This window comes from Amblyraja radiata, chromosome 1 (assembly GCF_010909765.2).
Source record: "Amblyraja radiata isolate CabotCenter1 chromosome 1, sAmbRad1.1.pri, whole genome shotgun sequence".
NCBI classification, from domain to species: domain Eukaryota; kingdom Metazoa; phylum Chordata; class Chondrichthyes; order Rajiformes; family Rajidae; genus Amblyraja; species Amblyraja radiata.
Genome location: NC_045956.1, coordinates 104502088 through 104524445, shown reverse-complemented (window position 1 = coordinate 104524445; position 22358 = coordinate 104502088). Strand labels below are relative to the sequence as shown.

General features: G+C 46.2%; 1 protein-coding gene across 1 annotated transcript in view; it reads left to right on the top strand.

Annotated features, from left to right (window-relative positions):
- The first annotated feature begins 5860 nt into the window (after positions 1-5860).
- The window catches only part of guf1 (GTP binding elongation factor GUF1), a 55473-nt gene continuing 38975 nt past the window's right edge, over positions 5861-22358 (top strand). The window contains exons 1-3 of the mRNA XM_033028015.1: positions 5861-6069; positions 8965-9076; positions 19172-19320. Coding sequence (XP_032883906.1) covers positions 5881-6069; positions 8965-9076; positions 19172-19320 — 450 coding nt within the window. The 5' untranslated portion in view covers positions 5861-5880. The remainder of the gene's footprint in view (positions 6070-8964; positions 9077-19171; positions 19321-22358) is intronic.

Genomic DNA, 22358 nt, shown 5'->3' with positions numbered 1-22358 from the left:
TAATAAGGGAGGGAATAACGGCAATAGAGAGGAAGGATATTGCGTTGAAGGATCAGGATAGTGAAACAGCTTGGGTACAGATAGAGAATAATAAGGGGAAAAAAACACTAGTGGGTGTAATTTATAGACCTCCAAATAGCTGTGACGCTGTTAGTCAGAACATAAATCTGCAAATAGTTGACGCATGTAAAAAGGGAACTGCTGTAATCATGGGGGACTTCAATTTTCATATTAATTGGGCAAACCAAACTGGGCAGGGTAGACTAGAGGAAGAGTTTATAGAATGTATTAGAGACGGGTTCCTAGAACAGTATGTCACCGAACCGACAAGGGGGGAGGCAATCTTGGATCTGGTCCTGTGTAATGAAGCAGGATTAATTAAAAATGTCATAGTTAGGGACTCGTTGGGAACAAGTGACCACAATATGGTCGAATTCCATATTCAAATAGAAGGGGAGCAGGTTGAAACTCAGGCTAGGGTGCTTAGTCTAAATAAGGGGGATTATGAAGGTATGAGGACTGAGCTGATCAAAGTTGACTGGGATAGCAGACTCAAGAATAAGACGGTACATGAGCAGTGGTGTACGTTTAAGGGTATACTGTATAACCTTCAAGAAAAATTTATTCCTATGAAGAAAAAAAGGGGTAAGGGTAAGAACAGTCAGCCATGGCTCAGTAAAACTATAAAGGATAGTATTCGGCTGAAGGCAAGGGCATATAAGGTAGCCAGAGATAGTGGGAGGGTAGAGGATTGGGAAGCATTTAAAGGTCAGCAAAAATAACTAAGAGATTAATTAAGACGGGGAAAATAGACTATGAAAGGAATTTAGCGAACAACATAAAAACTAATAGTAAGAGTTTTTATAGCTATATAAAAAGAAAAAGGGTGGCTAAGGTGAACGTTGGTCCATTGGAGGGTGAGACTGGAGAGTTGTTGGTGGGGAACATGGAAATGGCAAAGGCATTAAACGAGTATTTTGTATCAGTCTTCACCATAGAAGACACAAAAAATATTCCAACGCTGGATAAACAGGGGGCGGTAGGAATGGAGGAGCTAAATACTATTAAGATCACCAAGGAGGTGGTATTAGGGAAATTAATGAGACTGAAGGAGGATAAATCCCCTGGGCCTGATGGATTACATCCAAGGGTCTTGAGGGAGATAGCGGTGGGGATTGTGGATGCATTGGTGATAATTTTCCAAAACTCCCTGGAGGCAGGAACGGTCCCAGTGGATTGGAAAATGGCCAATGTAACACCTATATTTTAAAAAGGAAGTAAACAGAAGGCGGGTAACTATAGACCGGTTAGTCTAACATCGGTGGTGGGTAAAATGTTAGAGACAATTATTAAAGAAACACTAACGGGGCACTTGGATAAACATGACTTCATCGGACAGAACCAGCATGGTTTTGTGAAGGGGAAGTCCTGTTTAACGAATCTGCTCGAATTCTTTGAGGAAGTAACAACCCGGGTGGATAAAGGGGAACCGGTGGATGTGGTATACTTGGACTTCCAAAAGGCTTTTGACAAGGTGCCACATAAGAGACTATTGCTAAAAATAAAAAATTATGGGATTGGGGGTAATATATTAGCATGGGTAGAGGATTGGCTAACAAATAGGAAGCAGAGAGTGGGGATAAATGGTTCATACTCGGGATGGCAACCGGTAACTAGCGGGGTTCCGCAAGGGTCGGTGCTGGGACCCCAGTTGTTCACAATTTATATAAATGATTTGGAGGAGGGAACCAAGTGTAATATATCAAAATTTGCGGACGATACAAAAATGGGAGGAAAAGTAGGGGATGAGGAGGATAGGAAGAGTCTGCAAAAGGATATAGATAAGCTAGGTGAGTGGGCAACAACTTGGCAGATGAAATTTAATACTAATAAATGTGAAGTCATTCACTTTGGGAAAAAAAATGATAGGGCAAGTTATTTTCTAAATGAGGAGGAGCTGCGTTGTAATGCAACGCAAAGGGATCTAGGGGTATTAGTACATGAATCACTAAAAGTTAGTATGCAGGTGCAGCAAGCAATCAGGAAGGCCAATGGAGTTTTGGCCTTTATTGCTAGGGGGATTGAGTATAAAAACACGGAGGTCTTGCTGCAGCTGTACACAGTATTAGTGAGACCACATTTGGAATACTGTGTACAGTTCTGGGGTCCATACTTAAGAAAGGATGTACTAGCCCTGGAGGCAGTGCAGCGAAGGTTTACAAGATTAATTCCTGCAATGAGGGGATTGACATATGAGGAAAGGTTAAGTAGGCTGGAACTCTACTCTTTGGAGTTTAGAAGAATGAGAGGCGATCTCATTGAAACATATAAGATCGTGAGGGGCCTTGATCGGGTGGATGCACCGAGGATGTTCCCAATGATCGGGGAAACTAGAACTAGGGGACATAGTTGCAGAATAAGGGGGGGCTCTTTTAAAACTGAGATGAGGAAGAACTTCTTCACCCAGAGGGTGGTTAATTTATGGAATTCACTGCCCCAGGGAGCAGTGGAAGCAGAAACTTTAAATATATTTAAGACTAAAATAGATGGTTTTTTAGCTGCCAAGGGGATAAGGGGCTACGGGGAGAGGGCAGGGATATGGACCTAGGTATGGTTAGTATAGTAAGACCTGAGTGATCTCCTGGACAAGTGTCGATCGCCTGGATTGGGGTCGGAGAGGAATTTCCCGGATTTTTTTCCCGAATTGGACCTGGGTTTTTATCCGGTTTTTTGCCTCCCCCAGGAGATCGCGAGGTTCTTGGGGTGGAGAGGGGTGATAGCGGTATAAAGGGGAGGGTAGTGTCTTGTGTTCTGTGTCTTGTGTCTACTGTTTGTGGGTAAGTGTGTCTGTTTAGTGTTCAGCCATGAGCGAATGGCGGTGCGGGCTCGACGGACCTGGTGGTCTACTCTCGCACCTACTTTCTATGTTTCTATGTTTCTAACCCATTGAAAGTGTCCAGCTGTTTGGGAATTTTAGATGGATTTGTGGAACGGTCCTTGTTTCAGTCCAATTCAGTCAACTCTCTTTTTCTACCAGAATTATTGTACAAGTCCACCACCGATTTTCCAGCAACTGGTAGTCCGACACTTCCTTTGAACCAGAAAAAATTATGTGATCTCACTTGAAATCCCCCCCCACCCCCACCCCCCTGACAGATCCGTTCCAATAGCCGACTTCCATGCCCATTGACAGGTCAAATATGCTCCCTGCGGTCAAGGCTCTCTCCCTGTCGGAGTCGGCAGATCCGTTCCTATAGCCAGGTGTGCGAGTTGACATCTTGACTGCCTAGGCGGACCATTGCGGTACCATTGGGACTCCTCTCGGAGGCCATGACCTCTGTTGGTCCGTCAAAACGGATAATCGAGAAAGGCTCTGGAATCAAGGATGCCAGCAAATCAGTGGTGGACCTGTATTAGTATTGATTCCTGTACACATGCAGAACTTTAACATTTCATTACTAGTTCTAATTTTCTGCTGAAAGATGTGTACCTTGAAATATTAGCTGAGCATTGCCACAATTTTCTAAGTTTCATTTTAGATTTAAATTTTGTTTTTTGTAAAGATGTTTCAGCAATTACAGCCACGAGGAGGAGTGTTCACACTCCTACAAATTGCATTAAAATCACGGTTGGTCCTCCTCACAGCTGCCCAAGCAAACAAGGCAACTGGAACAATATTTGCACCTCCAGCATAAAAATGTTAGTCCTGCTGTTTTTGTTTCCCTTAGCTGCAAAAAGACGAGGGGCAGAGTCTCAGGATAAAGGTACATTTTTTACCGATATACAATTCCTCCACTTCCGTGTCTTTTTCTATGGGAAGGAGTCTTCACCACCCAGTGATGATCCCTTCTCCCATCTCCACCTGTCGGCCTTCTACCCTCTTTAGACCTCTTTATTTCGAACTGCCGGCGTGACATCGACTATCTCAAGTTTTCCACTTACCTACTCGAATCTCACCCTCTCTGAATGTACAGCCCTTCACACTTTTTTTTTTTTTTTTTTTTTTTTTTTAATTCTATTTTATTTTTAATATGTTTTATTATTTATTATTATTTATTTATTTTTATTTTTATGATACTGCCTGTAAGGGAAATTCATTTCGTTGTCTCTAACTGAGACAATGACAATAAATTTGAATACAATACAATACAATACAATATTCACTCATTCTGCAGCAACCCTGACATTATCATCAAACCCGCCGACAAGGGAGGGGCCATGGTAATCTGGCGCGCTGACCTCTACCGCACTTAGGCTAGGTGCCAACTCTCGAACACCTCGTCCTATTTATCCTCAGACCATGATCCCACAGATGAGCACCAGACCATAATCTCAGACCATTTCTGATTTTATTACTTCTGGTTGTCTGCCATCCACAGCCTCCAACCTTATCGTTTCCAAGCCCCGCACAGCCTGGCCTTTTCCCCAAAATCCATAAACTCAACTGCCCTGGCATACCCATTGTTTCAGTCTACTGTCCTACTGAGATGATTTCCATGTACCTCGACTCCACTTCCTCCAAATTAAAGGCGTAGCTATGGGCACTTGCATGGGCCCGTTATGCCTGCCTCTTTGAAAGGTACGTTGAACAATCCTTGATCCAGGCGTGTTCCCGAACTCCGTCTCCGTTAAATTGACGACCATATCGGTGCTACCTACTGCACCCATGCAGAACTCATGGACTTCATTAACTTCACCACCAATTTCCATCCTGCACTCAAATTGACTTGGACCAACTCCAACACCTCCCTCCTCTTTCTTGATCTCAGTCCATCACAGGAGATAGACTATCGACGGACAGTTATTACAAACCCACTGACTCCCACACCTATCTCGACTACACTTCTTCCTACCTTGCTTCCTGAAAAGACTATCCCCTACTCGCAATTCCTCCGTCTATGCCGCATTTGTGCCCAAGATGAGGTGTTTCATACCAGGACATCCGAGATGTCCTCATTCTTTAGAAAACCGGGGTTCTCCTCTTTAATCACAGATGAGGCCCTCCCTCGTGTCTCCTCGCTACCCCGCAGCTCCGCCCTTGCTCCCCCCCTACCCCTAGTTGAAACAGGAACAGAGTCCCCCAGTCCTTACTTTTCACCCCATGAGCCGTCGCATATTTTCGCCACCTCCAATGGGATCTCATCTCTTGTCACATCTCCACCCCTTTCCGCCTTCCACAGAGACGGTTCCCTCCGCAACTTCCTGGTTAACTCATCCCTTCACACCCAAACCACCCGCTCCCCAGATATCTTCCCCTGCAACTGCAGGAGATGCAACACCTGTCCCTATACCTCCTCCCTCGACTCTGTCCAGGGACCCCGACAGTCCTTTCAGGTTATAGAGGTTCACTTGCACTTCCTCCAAAATCATCTACTGTATCCGCAATTCGAGATGTGGACTCTTATACATCGGTGAGACCAAAAGTAGACAGGGCGATCGTTTCGCTGAACACCTTCGCTCACTCCTGCCTGATCTCCCAGTTGCTAAACAATTTAATTCTTCTTCCCATTCCCACACGGACCTTTCTGTCCTATGCCTCCTCCATTGCCAGAGTGAGGCTAAATGCAAACTGGAGGAACAACATCTTATAATTCCCCTGGACAGCTTACAACTCAGTGGTATGAATATTGGGGAAGAATTGATGCAATTATCTTCCATTTCTTTTCAAAAGCTCCCCACACTTAAATTGGGATTAAATTGTTGCAGAAGGGAAATGCAGATGTTGGTTTACACCGACACAAAATGCTGGAGTAACTCAGCGGGACAGGCAGCATCACAGATACTGGAGGCAGCATCTTTGGGCAGCATCTGGTCGCTCCAGCAGAGGTGTAGGTTTAGGTGGTCTGCGCCTGCGCACACGGCCTACTTGGCGGCACCGCCATGCTGTTGCTGTTGCTGCTGCTGCCGCCGCTGCGTCCCTTCGCCCGGTTGCACACGCCGGGGTCCGCCGCCGCTCGCCGGCTCCTCCACATCAGCCGGAACCGGCGGAAGGACGGGCTGAGGACAGTCTCCTCCCAGGACAGCGGGGAGCAAACCGTAAAGGGGAATAATAATCCGCAGCGGGACAAGGTGAGACCTGGGCCCGGCCAGCGGCGGTTGCGCGGTGACGTGACGCGACGCGACGCTGCATTGTGACGTCGGTGGCGCGAGCTCCACCCCGCCGCCCGCACATGCGCGTCGTCGCGTCTGCTGCCCCCTCCCCCCCACTGAATGAAATTGACACAAAGTGCTGGAGTAACTCAGCTGGTCAGGCAGCATCTGTGGGGAGAAGGAATGAATGGTTGACGTTTCAGGTCGAGGCCCTTCTTCAGACTGAGTGGACCCACTGATGATGATGAAGAAGAAGAAGACTTGATCCGAAATGTCACCCATTCCTTCTCTCCAGAGATGGTGCCTGACACGCTGAGTTACTCCAGCATTTTGTATCTAACTTCAGTGTAAACTAGCATCCGCAGTTGCTTCCTCCACACTGAATAAATGTGGTGTTTGATCATGGCGTACAATTCACTGGCTGCGAGGCGAACCCATCTGGACTCACATCTATTTCTTCCACCTCCATTTCTTCCTCTAGTTTCTCAATTCGAAACTCTCCAATCCTTTCGTCTCACACCATCTGTCTTTTCATCCCTGGCCTTTGTCCAACTATCTGCTTATCAAAACCTCCCTCGCCTCTATCCACCTATTAGTTGTAGATACAAGGAACTACTGATGCTGGTTTACCAAGGAAAGATACAAACTGCAGGAGTAACTCAGTGTATTGGGCAGCAACCCTGGAGCATCACTCTTCTATCTTCCTTTCCCCCACTCATGCAATCAGTCCAAAGAGTCTCAAAGAAACATCATTTATCCATGTTCTCCAGGGATGCTGCTGACCCGCTGAGTTACTCCAGCACTTTGTGTCTTTTGTTTTTGTAAACCAGCATCTCATCTGCAGTTCCTTGTTTCTAGTGGCCTGGAGTTTTGTTATGTGTTGCATTGATAACTCACCGCGAGTCGCACAGATTATGGTTCTGTTTATACAAGAGTTTTTTTTGCAGATTCAAGCAATTGTGTGAAAGTGAGCAAGTAGTAATTGTATTAACATCCCTACAGTTTTTAAAGCTGTAGCTTTAAGATCTGGTCCAAAATATTGTGTTTAACTGAACATCCATTGTATATTAGACAAAAATGCTGGAGAAACTCAGCGGGTGAGGCAGCATCTTTGGAGTGAAGGAATAGGCGACGTTTCAGGTTGAAACCCTTCTTCAGACTGATGTTGAGCGAAATATGAGGTGCTGCTCCTCCAATTTGTGGTGGGACTCACTCTGCTCACTTGTAAAGCGAAAAGTGTAGCATTTCCTGCGGTTGCAAGGGAAAGTACCAGGGGAGGGGGTGGTTTGGATGGGAAGGGACAAATTGACCAGGGTGTTATGGAGGGAATGGTCTCTGCAGAAGCAGAAAGGGGAGGAGACCAGGGAGTTATGGAGAGAACGGTGTAACTCCCTGTCGCTTTACCTCCCCCCTCGACTCCATCCAAGGGCCCAAGCAGTCTTTCCAGTTGAGGCAGAGGTTCACCTTCACCTCCTTCAACCACATCTATTGCATCCACTGTTCCAGGTGTCAGCTGCTCTACATCGGTGAGACCAAGCGCAGGCTTGCCGATCGCTTCGCCCAACACCTCCGCTCGGTTCGCAATAACCAACCTGATCTCCCGGTGGCTCAGTACTTCAACTCCCCCTCCCATTCTGAATCCGACCTTTCTGTCCTGGGCCTCCTCCATGGCCAGAGTGCGTCCCACCGCAAATTGGAGGAGCAGCACCTCATATTTTGCTTGGGTAGTTTACACTCAGCGGTATGAACATTGACTTCTCTAATTTCAGGTAGTCCTTCCTTCCCAGCTCTCCCACAGCTCACTGTCTCCGCCTCTTCCTTTCTTTTTCCCGCCCCCCCACCCCAACATCAGTGAAGAAGGGTCTCGACCCGAAACGTCGCCTATTCCTTCACTCCATAGATGCTGCCTCACCCGCTGAGTTTCTCCAGCATTTCTGTCTACCTTCGATTTTTCCAGCATCTGCAGTTCTTTCTTAAACATCCATTGTATATTAATGATAAAAGGTAGAATGGTGTGTTGTATTATTGAACCAATATACATAATTTATCCAAGAGCAATATAATTCAGTCATCTTAAATTCAGATAATGTATGTTTGTTGTTAAGATAAAACAAGCAGTGCACGCATGTGGTAGTAGTGTTTCAGCAACCCCTTTACAACATTAATGTGTTTGTGCCCAGTTGTATAGTCCTGGAGCAATGGAATGTCTTCCTTCAGCTTCCACTTAATTCTGTATTTAAGATAATAGACAATAGGTGCACGAGTAGGATATTTGGCCCTTCGATCCAGCATCGCCATTCAATGTGATCATGGCTGATCATCCCCAATCAGTACCCCGTTCCTGCCTTCTCCCCATATCCCCTGACTCTGCTATTTTTAAGAGCCCTATCTAGCTCTCTCTTGAAAGCATCCAGAGAACATGTGTCCACCGCCCTCTGAGACAGAGAATTCCACAGACTCACCACTCTCTGTGAAAAAAAGTGTTTCCTCGTCTCCTATGACATAGTTATTTGTTTACCTGAACATTGAGAGGAGGTTGAAAGTAATCACGGAGCTTCACTTATAGTTTGTGATTGTAATTTAAAACAATTGTGCTTTTTGGCATGTATTTTAGATCTTTAGTCTAAAGAAGGGTCTCGACCTGAAACGTTGCCTATTTCCTTCGCTCCATAGATGCTGCCTCACCCGCTGAGTTTCTCCAGCATTTTTGTCTACCTTCGATTTTCCAGCATCTGCAATTCCTTCTTAAACAAATGTATAAAACATCATCTTATTAATTATAGAAAACCAGGAGCCAACTAGTTCTGTCTTTATGGAAGAATTGTTTTCCCTCTCTTTCCTACGCAAGGTCATAATTGTCATAATCTTTTCCAGGAAAACTACGATCTGTCTAAATATCCAGTTGAAAATATTAGAAATTTCAGCATAATTGCACACGTAGACCATGGGAAAAGTACACTTGCAGATAGACTTCTGGAAATAACAGGTACTTAATCTTTTGATTATCATCTTGTATCTGTACACTATGGACAGCTTGATTGTAATCATGTATAGTCATTTTACTGACTGGATAGCAGGCAACAAAAAAGCTCATCACTATACAATAATCAACTATACTAGGCTAATATTTAGAGGAATGAATGATTTTCAAATCTATTTCGTAACATTTTTAAAAGGATAATGCAATAATGGTATGCTTTAGAGATATGCTAGTATATTACTTCAACTGCTGGTCTTTTTTCTAATTTTATATTTATCTGGTGCAATTGTTCCCTGCTGAATTGAAACAGCTTACAATTATACCTTGGCCCTTCTTAGAATTATTTCATGGTGGAAGCATACTCTGAAAAGAAAGAAGCTGTCAGAGATGCTGTGTAAAGGAGCTAACTATCCCTATAAGTGATCAAAATAATATGGAACTGTAAAAAACAACACAGGAAAGGGTCCTTCAGCCCACACATTATGTGTCAAACATGATGCCAAGCTAAACTAATCTCATCTGCTTGCACATAATCCATTCCTCTTCATTCCCTGCACATCCATATCTATATTACTAAAAGTAAGATCTTGACCGCTTTTGACTCACTGCGATGTGATTTCCGAAAGAACGGCGCCACCTACGGCCGTCATTTTTGGTCACCTCGCTCAGAGCCCCCCTCCGCCGGACTGAACCAGAGGATTTTTCCCATCGATGAAAAATCTGAGAGATATTAATGTTTTTAAAAATTTCGCCATTCTATCTGCTGCCCCTGCTGGTGGGAGGGGGGGAAGGACTATAAAACCTGGAAGTGGTGTGCCTCACTCAGTCTCTGCAAGATGGAGGAAGCGAGAGGGTCACGTCTCTCTGAGCTCTGAATAACACTGAATACATGTCTACTCAACTGTGAGTGCCCTTAATGTGGTTTGAAAATGAAAATATGGTTGGTTTAAAGCAAAAAGGCACTGCAAATGGTTGTTTGGGGTTTTTGGTTTGAAGTAAAAAGGCACTGCAAATGGTTGTTTGAGGGGTTTGGGTTGAAGTAAACAGGAACTGCGAATGGTTGTTTGAGGGGTTTGGGTTGAAGTAAACAGGAACTGCGAATGGTTGTTTGGGGGTTTTAGGTTGAAGTAAAAAGGCACTGCATATGGTTGTTTGGGGGTTTTGGGTTGATGTAAAAAGGCACTGCATATGGTTGTTTGGGGGGGTTTGGGTTGAAGTAAAAAGGCACTGCAAAGGGTTGTTTGGGCGTTTTGGGTTCAAGTAAAAGGCACTGCAAATGGTTGTTTGTCTAAACTTGACAACTTCCTGTTTGCACCATATTGATTTTAGATAAAACGCTACCACTTACGGCTGTGATTTTTGGCCATCTTACTCAATCCCCCTCCGCTCATCAGGTGCAGAGGATCCTTCCCATCAATGAAAAATAAAAGTGTTATTAGTGTTTAAAAAATGTTGAGAATCTCTCTCCTGTCAATCACACCATGAAGGCCGCACCTTTTCCGGTGGGAGGGGGAGGGATTATAAAACCTGGAAGTGTGGGTGTGGCTCAGTCTCTGCATGATGGGGGAGGGAGAGGTCACGACTGAGCTGTGAATCAACTGAACACACTGAATGTCTACTGAATTGTGAGTGTGGTGTTTTGTGTGGTTTTATGGTGGTTTCACCCTGCTTGAAATGGTATGAAACTGCATTTGAATGTGCTGGCCTTGCACCCCGCATGAAATGGTATGAAACTGCATTTGAATGTGGTGTCGTTACACCCTGCATGAAATGGTATGAAACTGCATTTGAATTTGGTGGCCTTGCACCCTGCTTGAAGTGGTTGGAAACTGCACTTGAATTCGGTGGCCTTGCACCCTGCTTGAAGTGGTAGGAAACTGAACCTGAATTTGGTGGCCTTGCACCCTACTTGAAGTGGTATGAAACTGCACTTGAATTTTGTGGCCTTGCACCTTGCTTGAAATGGTAGGAAAATTGATTTGAATTTGGTGGCCTTGCACGCTGCTTGAAATAGAATTTCAAGGAATAGCCGTGAGTCAACTGCCAGCCCACCAGCCTTGAGTGAGCTGCCAGCACATCAGGCTTGAGGGACTGAACTGCCACCCCAAGAATCTATTTGGCCCACAATATCCATACTAGTCCTCTGGAGACCAGTAGTCCCTGCAGCCAACAACACCCATACGAGCGCTCCAGATGGAATATTGTGTCGGGGGACCAGCCCTCCCGTGTGAACATGGGACCCAACGGGTCCCACTTAGTCTAGTACCCATCTAAAAGCCTCTTAAATGCCACTGTCATATGTATCTCCACCACCAACCAGGCAGTGCATGCCAGGCACCCACCACCTTCTGTGTGTAAATAAAAAAGTGCCCCATTCACCTTAAAGCTATAGAAACATAGAAACATAGAAATTAGGTGCAGGAGTAGGCCATTCGGCCCTTCGAGCCTGCACCGCCATTCAATATGATCATGGCTGATCATCCAACTCAGTATCCCGTACCTGCCTTCTCTCCATACCCTCTTGCCCTCTCCATACCCTATGCCCTCTAGACGTTGACATTTCCACCCTGGAAAAAGGTTACAATTGTTGATCCTATCTATGCCTTTCATAATTTTATATACTTCTATCAGATCTCTCATCTGCCTGGCATTCCAGAGAAAACAATCCAAGTTTTAGTTCAAACTGTCCTTATAGCCCTTTAATTCAGGTAAACAAATCTCTGCTACACATTCTCCAAAGCCGCTATATGCATCCAATAATATTGTGACCAGAACTGCACGCTATACTCCAAATGCAGCCTATCTACAATCTTATAAAGCTACAGCATGACTTCCCAACTCTTATACCTAATGACCCGACCCACGAGGACAAACATATCATGTACCTTCTTTACCACTCTTTCTACTCTGTCCTATTAAACTTTAGACTTTAGAGATACAGCAAGAAAATTAGCCCTTTGGCCCACTGAGTCCATGCCAATCAGCAATCACCCCGTACGTTAACATTATCCTATACACTAGAAACAATTATATCAAAGCCAATTAACCTACAAACCTGTACGTCTTTGGAATGTGGGAAGAAACCGGAGCACCCGGAAGAAACACGGTCACAGGGAGAACGTACAAACTCCATACAGGCAGCACCCATAGTCAGGATCAAGCTCTGGCCTCTGCCGCTGTAAGGCAGCAGATGTAGCACTGCATCACTGTGCTGCGCTAGTGCGTAGGATAGTGCTGTTGAGGCAGTTATTAAGGCTGTCCTGAATCCAATGACCAAGTCATAGTGAGTAGATTTAATATTGGAAGAAATTTATAAAAAAACAAACATGTTTTAAAGTAATATTAATAAAAAATAAACCGCCATATGAGGGCAGGTCAGTTTGTGTAAGCGTTTGGGGGGTTTACCTTCAGTTACAAGCACATTTTGGTGGACTCTTACATTTTGAGTCAGAAGCATGGTTGGCAACATTATAACCATGTAACATATAACCATATAACCATACAGGTGCACAACCTTTTATCCGATGATCCAAATAACGAAAACCTCCGAATAGCGGACATTTTTTCGGTCCTTGAAGAAAGGTCCTTGAAAACGTTCACCGAGGGCGGCCCGCAGAGGTGACAGCGGAACCTCCGGTCGGTCCTCGAAGAAAGGGGAACTAAATCCCCATTCATAAAAGAGAAGGTGAGGGTATATTGCGCGGGAGGGTTAATAATTGACAATATGCTGCTGCCTGCCCGCTGAGTTAAAAAGTTCCCACGGTAGCACGATACACAGTGCATCGTGAGTCTTGCGTGGGAACTTTTTAACTCAGCGGGCAGGCAGCAGCAGCAGATTGTCGTTGCCTTCAGTTTCACCCCACCTACACCCCTCTGCTTCCCGGCCATGTGTGTGACCCCTTCCCTCCCCTCTCCAGCTCCCCGCCCATTGCACCGCCGCGGGGGCTTTGCACTGTCTTCATGTCGGCGATACTAGCAGGTCAGTGCCAGTCACCGGAGACGTCAGGACCAACGGGACACCGACCCCCAGGCCCATTGCAAGCACGGAGATCCCAGAGACCCACAGCCAACAGCAGCCCAGCCCAGCCCCGCTCCAACTCCAGAGGAAAACTGCAAACTGGCTGGAGACATCAGGACCACCAGAAACCGTTCCCCGATGGGCCGCTACGGCGACAAGTGGCAGTTCGCCCACAGCCCCCTCATCGGGACACCGACCCCCAGGCCCATTGCAAGCACGGAGATCCCAGATCAGCAACTCCAGCCCAGCCCCGCTCCAACTCCAGAGGAACACGCTCCCCGTATGGGCAGATGCTGATGGTGTGCAAGGTACGTCTTGTTCTTGGGGTCGCGCAGCTCGGGCTGTGGGCGAACTGCCACTTGTCGCCGTAGCGGCCCATCGGGGAGTGGATTCCTCTGGAGTTGGAGGGGGGTATTGTGCTGTTTGATCGCCCCCTGCTATCCCAGGGACAGGGAGACAGGACATTCACCGAGGGCGGCCCGCAGAGGTGACAGCGGAACCTCCGGTCGGTCCTCGAAGAAAGGGGAACTAAATCCCCTTCATAAAAGAGAAGGTGAGGATACATTGCGCGGGAGAGTAGGAATCCAAAGACAAAGTTGAGTGAGCGTTCACCGAGGGTGGCCCGCAGAGGTGACAGCGGAACCTCCGGTCGGTCCTGGAAGAAAGGGGAACTAAATCCCCTTCATAAAAGAGAAGTGGAGGGTATATCGCCTACCTGGAAGAAACCGGACATTTTTTCCAGGATGTCGTCTGCACACCAAAGCTCACCAAAGCTCACCTTTGGCGCTAAACATGGCACGCCAAAGCTCACATTTGGCGCCAAACACACGTCGCCTCTGCTGCACACGGATATAAGAGTGTGAAAATGTCGCCTTAGGCCGCCTAAGGGCATGTAGCCCCGCTAGGGTGACATGAGTGCGAGAGGTGATTCAATGCTGCGGTCACATTTACAAATTCAGGAATTCATTCAACACACTGCATTTCATACAGACATTTATTCTGCAAGAAAAAACTACATTGAAGACTCAAACTCGCGACCGAGGAACTGCCGGGATCAAGGCGCAAACTCGCGACCTTGCGGATATGAGCCGAGCACTCTACCACTGAGCCAGCCATTAAAATCTACGCTAAAAAATTTCCATTCCGAAGACCGACAAATTCCGAATTACGAAAAGTGTCTGGTCCCAAGGCTTTCGGATAAAAGGTTGTGCACCTGTATAACAATTACAGCACAGAAACAGGCCATCTCGGCCCTACAAGTCCGTGCCGAACAACTTTTTTCCCTTAGTCCCACCTGCCTGCACTCGTACCATAACCCTCCATTCCCTTCTCATTCATATGCCTATCCAATTTATTTTTAAATGATACCAACGAACCTGCCTCCACCACTTCCACTGGAAGCTCATTCCACACCGCTACCACTCTCTGAGTAAAGAAGTTCCCCCTCATGTTACCCCTAAACTTCTGTCCCTTAATTCTGAAGTCATGTCCTCTTGTTTGAATATTCCCTATTCTCAAAGGAAAAAGCTTGTCCACATCAACTCTGTCTATCCCTCTCATCATTTTAAAGACCTCTATCAAGTCCCCCCTTAACCTTCTGCGCTCCAGAGAATAAAGACCTAACTTATTCAACCTATCTCTGTAACTTAGTTGTTGAAACCCAGGCAACATTCTAGTAAATCTCCTCTGTACTCTCTCTATTCTGTTGACATCCTTCCTATAATTGGGCGACCAAAATTGTACACCATACTCCAGATTTGGTCTCACCAATGCCTTGTACAATTTTAACATTACATCCCAGCTTTTATACTCAATGCTCTGATTTATAAAGGCTAGCATACCAAAAGCTTTCTTTACCACCCTATCTATATGAGATTCCACCTTCAAGGAACTATGCACGGTTATTCCCAGATCCCTCTGTTCAACTGTATTCTTCAATTCCTTACCATTTACCATGTAAGCCCTATTTTGATTTGTCCTGCCAAGGTGTAGCACCTCACATTTATCAGCATTAAACTCCATCTGCCATCTTTCAGCCCATTTTTCCAAATGGCCTAAATCACTCTGTAGACTTTGGAAATCCTCTTCATTATCCACAACACCCCCTATCTTGGTATCATCTGCATACTTACTAATCCAATTTACCACACCTTCATCCAGATCATTGATGTACATGACAAACAACAAAGGACCCAACACAGATCCCTGAGGCACCCCACTAGTCACCTGCCTCCAACCCGACAAACAGCCATCCACCATTACCCTCTGGCTTCTCCCATTCAGCCACTGTTGAATCCATCTAGCTATTCCTGCATTTATACCCAACAGTTGAACCTTCTTAACCAACCTTCCATGAGGAACCTTGTCAAAGGCCTTACTAAAGTCCATATAGACAACATCTACTGCTTTACCCTCGTCAATTTCCCTAGTAACCTCTTCAAAAAATTCAAGAAGATTAGTCAAACATGACCTTCCAGGCACAAATCCATGTTGACTGTTCCTAATCAGACCCTGTTTATCCAGATGCTTATATATATTATCTCTAAGTATCTTTTCCATTAATTTGCCCACCACTGAAGTCAAACTAACAGGTCTATAATTGCTAGGTTTACTCTTAGAACCCTTTTTAAACAATGGAACAACATGCGCAGTACGCCAATCCTCGGGGACTATTCCCGTTTCTAATGACATTTGAAATATTTCTGTCATAGCCCCTGCTATTTTTACACTAACTTCCCTCAATGTCCTAGGGAATATCCTGTCAGGACCTGGAGACTTATCCACTTTTATATTTTTCAAAAGTGTCAGTACTTCTTTTACTTTGAACCTCATAGTATCCATAGCTACTCTACTAGTTTCCCTTACCTCACATAATTCAATATCCTTCTCCTTGGTGAATGCCGAAGAAAAGAAATTGTTCAATATCTCCCCCATCTCTTTTGGGTCTGCAGATAGCTGTCCATTCTGTCTCTCCAATGGACCAATTTTATCCCTCGTTATCCTTTTGCTATTAATATAGCTGTAGAAACCCTTTGGATTTACTTTCACCTTACTTGCCAAAGCAACCTCATATCTTCTTTTAGCTTTTCTAATTTCTTTCTTAAGATTCTTTTTACATTCCTTATACTCAAGCACCTCATTTACTTCATGCTGCCTATAATTATTGTAGATCTCCCTCTTTTTCCGAACAAGATGTCCAACTTCCCTTGAAAACCAGGGCTCTTTCCAATTTTTACTGTTTCCTTTCAACCGAACAGGAACATAAAGATTCTGTACTCTTAAAATTTCCCCTTTAAATGTCCTCCATTTCTCTTCTACATCTTTCCCATAAAACAAAATGTCCCAGTTCACTCCTTTTAAATCATCTCGCATCTCATCAAAGTTAGCCTTTCTCCAATCAAAAATCTCAACCCTAGGTCCAGTTCTGACCCTCTCCATAATTATATTGAAACTAATGGTATTGTGATCACTGGACCCGAAGTGCTCCCCAACGCATACCTCCGCCACCTGTCCCGTCTCATTTCCTAACAGGAGGTCCAGCACTGCCCCTCCTCTAGTAGGTACCTCTATGTATTGCTGCAAAAACTATCCTGCACACATTTTACAAACTCCAAACCATCCAGCCCATTTACAGAATGTGTTTCCCAGTCTATGTGTGGAAAGTTGAAATCTCCCACAATCACTACCTTGTGCTTACTACTAATATCTGCTATCTCCTTACATATTTGCTCTTCCAATTCTCATTCCCCATTTGGCGGTCTATAATACACCCCTATAAGTGTTGCTACACCTTTCCCACTTCTCAGTTCCACCCAAATAGCCTAGATGAGCCCTCCAATCTATCCTGCCAAAGCACTGCTGTAATATCTTCCCTGACTAGCAATGCAACACCTCCACCTCTTGCCCATCCAATTCTATCACACCTGAAGCAACGAAATCCTGGAATATTTAGTTTCCAATCACAGCCCTCCTGCAACCATGTTTCACTGATCGCCACAACATCATACTTCCAGGTGTCTATCCAGACTCTAAGCTCATCCACCTTTCTTACAATGCTCCTAGCATTAAAATATGCACATTTAAAAAAACCCCCGTCTCTTATTCTCTGTTTATTTCCTTTTTTTCTTTCTCCTCTTGTGTCCGAGTGCTTCCCTTTTCTGCTTCCTGCCTCCCATTCTGTCTACTAGCTTTCTCTATTTGAGTCCCTCGCCCCAACCATTCTAGTTTAAAGTCGCCCCAGTAGCCTTTGCAAATTTCCCCGCCAGGATATTGGTCCCCCTCGGGTTCAAGTGCAACCCATCCTTTCTGTACAGGTCCCACCTTCCCCAAAAGAAGTCCCAATGATCCAGAAACTTGGATCCCTGCCCTCTGCACCAGTCTTTCAGCCACGCATTTATCCTCCACCTCGCTCCATTCCTACTCTCACTGTCGCGTGGCACAGGCAGTAATGCTGAGATTGTTACCTTTTTGGTCCTTTTCCTTAACTCTCCTCCCAACTCCCTAAATCCTCCCTTCAGGACCTCTTCCCTTTTTTTACCTATGTCATTGGTACCTATATGTACCCCGACCTCAGGCTCCTCTCCCTCTGATTTCAGGATATCTTGGATGCGTTGAGACACGTCCGAGACCTTGGCACCAGGGAGGCAGACCATCATCCTGGTCTCCCGACTGCGTCCACAGAATCGCCTATCCGACCCCCTAACAATAGAGTCCCCAATTACTATTGCCCTCTTCTTTTTGTCCCTACCTTTCGGAGCAACAGGGCCGGTCTCTGTGCTGGAGGCCCCTCCGCTGTCGCTACCCCAGGGTAGGCTGTCACCCCCATCCGTACTCAAACAGGAGTACTTATTTGCAAGGTGTACCGACATTGGAGTACTCACTCGTCCCTGCCTCTGCCCCTTGCCCTTCCTTAGCGTGACCCACATGTCTCTCTCCCATGGTTTTGGAGTGACCACCTCCCTATAACTCCCCTCTATGACCTCCTCACTCTCCCTGACCAGACAGGTCATCGAGCTGCTGCTCCAGGATCCTAATACGGTCCCTTAGGAGCCCCATCTCGATGCACCTGGTGCAGATGTGGACGTCTGGAAGGCCATCCGACACCATGACCTCCCACATCTGACATCCAGAACAGTACACTGCTCTGACTGTCATTCTCTCGCCTTACCCTGGATCCGATACAAGTATAATACAATAGGAACTGCTGGGAGAAATCAGCAGGTATCTGACTCACAAACAGCTGCTCCCTCTTGACCTTTAAACTGCACCTTTATTATATAAACAAAAAGCACTGTACCTTTAGCCCACTGTACCCTTAGCTCACTGTACCTTTACTAAAGCACTGTACCTTTAACCAGAAAGCAGAAATGCTAAACCTGAGATTGCACCCAATCAGCTGCTTCCTCTAGTCTGCTTCCACCAATCAGCGGCTTCCACCAGAACCCTCCCTATGGAGTGTGGAACGTTACGGATTTCGGTAAAAGCCCTGACCCTCCTCCACTCGCTCCAACGGTTCCCGGGCCTCTGTAAAGTAAAGCCCCGCGCCCGATTTAAGTACTCACCGCCCTGACCCTCCTCCACTCGCTCCAACGGTTCCCGGGCCTCTGTAAAGTAAAGCCCCGCGCCCGATTTAAGTACTCACCGCCCTGACCCTCCTCCACTCGCTCCAACGGTTCCCGGGCCTCTGTCTTATAGAAAGAACTAAAGATAGACAACAAAAGCTGGAGTAACTGAACGGGTCAGGCAGCATCTCTGGAGAAAAGGAATAGGTGATGTTTTGGGTCAAGACCCTAACATTATGTATTGGCTTAGGTTTACTGCATCTAGAAATATACTTTAGCTGCTGTTTTAAACACAACATGCTATAGTAATTGAGCAAATCAGTGGGGGGGAATGGATAGGCAATGTTTTGGATCCTTTAGCCTCTCGTGTGTGGCAGTTTGTTCATAATAGACTTAATTTTCCCTTTGAAATGTGTCTACTTAAACAGAACAATTTCTACTTACTTTTTCGATAGTATAGCATTTGAAGATGGCAAGATGAAAGAAATACATGTCTTAACATTTTAAATGATACATTTTTAGGGGCAATTATCAAGACTGAACACAACAAACAAGTACTAGATAAACTGCAAGTGGAACGAGAACGAGGTATTACAGTGAAAGCACAGACAGCAACTCTCTTTTACAGCCATGCAGGAAGAACCTACCTCCTAAACCTGATCGACACACCAGTAAGTTTACAAATGCCCTCTTTGATATTATTCCTCTGCTAAGGCAAGGACAATAAATATTTGATCTCAAGCTGGTCCATCTAAGATCACGTTTGTGGCTGGGTTTGTCCTGTGGTTCACAGGTGCCAAGAAATTCACACACACTCCCTATTTCCAATGCTCTATTATTCCACGTAGACTCTGGATCTTCAGATAACTGATTCAGGGCTCAAAATTAGCGGTTGCCGGTTGCCAATGGCAACCGGGCCCCCTCTCTATCTTCCTCTCTCTCCGTCACCGCCCGCTTGCCGTGACTCGCGTCTCCGCCCGCTCCTCGTCCGCCGGCATGGCCGGCCGCTTTACACGTGCGCACAACCACGGGCAGCACCAAAGAGCCTATAGCGAGGATCTTTGGTCAGCACATCATCGGCCGTGGTTGTGCGCATGTGCCGCCCTGCACATGCGCACTGCCACTGCAATTGGTCGGTGTCGACCACTTTCTCCCTCCCTTTGCATGGTGGGAGATCTGGCCGCCATTGCTGTCCACTCGCCGCGACCGCTGATAACCAACGCAGAGTCACTCGTTCGAACTGGAGTAACTCCCTGGAGTAACTCTTGCTTCTTGGTTTCCTGGTCCTCCAAAAATATTCGAAATGTAATTTAAATAGAATTTAAACACCACCACCAAACTCTGAAATATTGCATTTGATCTGTTTATTTATTGTGTATATATATATGGTCTATGGTATATAGACACAGTGAACTTTTATCTCCTGTTCTGTATTATGTTTACATATTCTGTTGTGCTGCAGCAAGCAAGAATTTCATTGTCCGATCTGGGACACATGACAATAAAACTCTCTTGACTCTTGACTTGGACTTAAACAAAAAAGGGTTATTGGGGGAAAGAAAGAGCTACCTTAAATTTAATTGCGTCTGGTTGGGTACCTATAGTAGGGTGAAGACTATTCCTTGCTTTAATTGTGCAGCGGAACTCCATGGAGCAGTGAACATCTCTGGATAAATTAAATTGGGTGACGTTTCGGGTAGAGACCCTTCTTTAGATTTAGGGGGGAGAGGAGAGGGGAGGGAGAGGAGAGGGGGGGAGAGGAGAGGGGGGGAGAGGAGAGGGGGGGAGAGGAGAGGGGGGGGAGAAGGAGAGGAGGGGAGAGGAGAGGGGGGGAGAGGAGAGGGGAGAGGAGGGGGTGGGAGAGGAGAGGGGGGAGAGGAGAGGGGGGAGAGGAGAGGGAGGGAGGGGGGGAGGGAGGGAGGGGGGAGAGGAGAGGGAGGGGGGAGGAGAGGGGGGGAGAGAGGAGAGGGGGGGAGAGGAGAGGGGGAGAGAGGGAGAGGGGGGGGGAGAGAGGAGAGGGGGAGAGGGGGAGGAGAGGGGAGGGGGGGAGGAGAGGGGGGGGGGGGGGGAGAGGAGAGGGGGGGGGGAGAGGAGAGGGGGGGAGAGAGAGTGCCTTTTTATTTCAACCCAAACCCCCCAAACAAACATTTGCAGGCAGTGCTTTTTTATTTTAACCATATTTTCATTTTCAAACCACATTAAGGGTACTTACTTACGGTTGTGTTCAGTGTTATTCACAGCTCAGAGAAACGTGACCCTCTGCCTTCCTCCAGCTTGCAGACTAATTGAGGCACACCACTTCCTGGTTTTATAGTCCATCCCCCCTGCCGCCAGCGGGGGCAGCAGAGAGAATGGGGAATTTTGTAAAATCATTAATATCTCAGTCATATTTAATCGACTGGAAAAATCCTCGGCACACATGCGGCAGAGGGGGGCTCTGAGCGAGGTGGCCAAAAATGACGGCCGTAGGTGGCGGCGTTCTCTCGGAAATCGCAGCACAGATCGGGAAAAGCGGTCAAGAACAGAGTTTTAGTTATATAGATATAACTATACACACACACACACAATTTCCCTCCTGGGATTAATAAAGTTCTATCGTATAGTATCGTTCGTGTAGGAAAGAACTGCAGATGCTGGTTTAAACTGAAGATAGACACAAAAAGCTGGAGTAACTCAACAGGTCAGACAGAATCTCTGGCCAAAAGGAAAATATTCTGTTTTGGGTTGTGTCTGAAAAAGGCTCCTGCACACCTTTGGAATGTGGAAGGAAACGAGCACCCGGAGAAAACTCATGCGATCAAAGCGAAAAGGAGCAAACTCCATACAGACAGCACCCACATTCAGGATTAATTCCGGGGTCTCTGGCAATTTTAGGCAGCAACTTTATGGCCAATGTACTGCCCCATAGTCTTGAACTGAATTAAAACATACAGTAGCTGTAAAGGGGGACATAGCATCACTTAGAGATTTAAGACTGAAAATGGATAGTTTCTTTTTTTTTAGTAACCAAAGTTATCAACGTATAATTTTTTGTGTGTTGGAAAACATAATATAGTGGCACAGCTGGTGGACTTGCTGCCTCACACGCCAGGGATCTGTGTTCGATCCTGTCCTCGGCACTGTCTGTTGAATTTGCACATTCTCCCTGTAAGCATGTAGGTTTCCTCCCACATCCCAAAGATGCATTGGCTTTGTAGGTTAACTTGTCTCTGTAAAATTGCCCCTAATGTGTAGGGAGTGTGTAAGGAAAGTGGGATAACAGAACTTGTGTGAATGGGTTGACAAAGATGCTGGAGAAACTCAGCGGGTGAGGCAGTATCTATGGAGCAAAGGAAATAGGTGACGCTTTGGGTCGAGACCCTTCATCAAACTGATGTGAGGGTGCAGGGGGTTGGAAGAAGAAAGGAAGAGGCGGAGACAGTGGGCTGAGGGAGAGCTGGGAAGCGGAGGAGAAAGCAGGGACTACCTGAAATTGGAGGTCAATTTTCATACCGCTGGGATGTAAACTGCCCAAGCAAAATATGAGGTGCTGCTCCTCCAATTTACGGTGGGCCTCACTCTGGCCATGGAGGAGGCCCAGGACAGAAAAGTCGGATTTGGAATGGGAGGGGGAGTTGAAGTGCTGAGCCACCGGGAGATCAGGTTGGTTATTGCGAACCGAGCGGAGGTATTGGGCAAAGCGATCACCAAGCCAATGCTTGGTCTCACC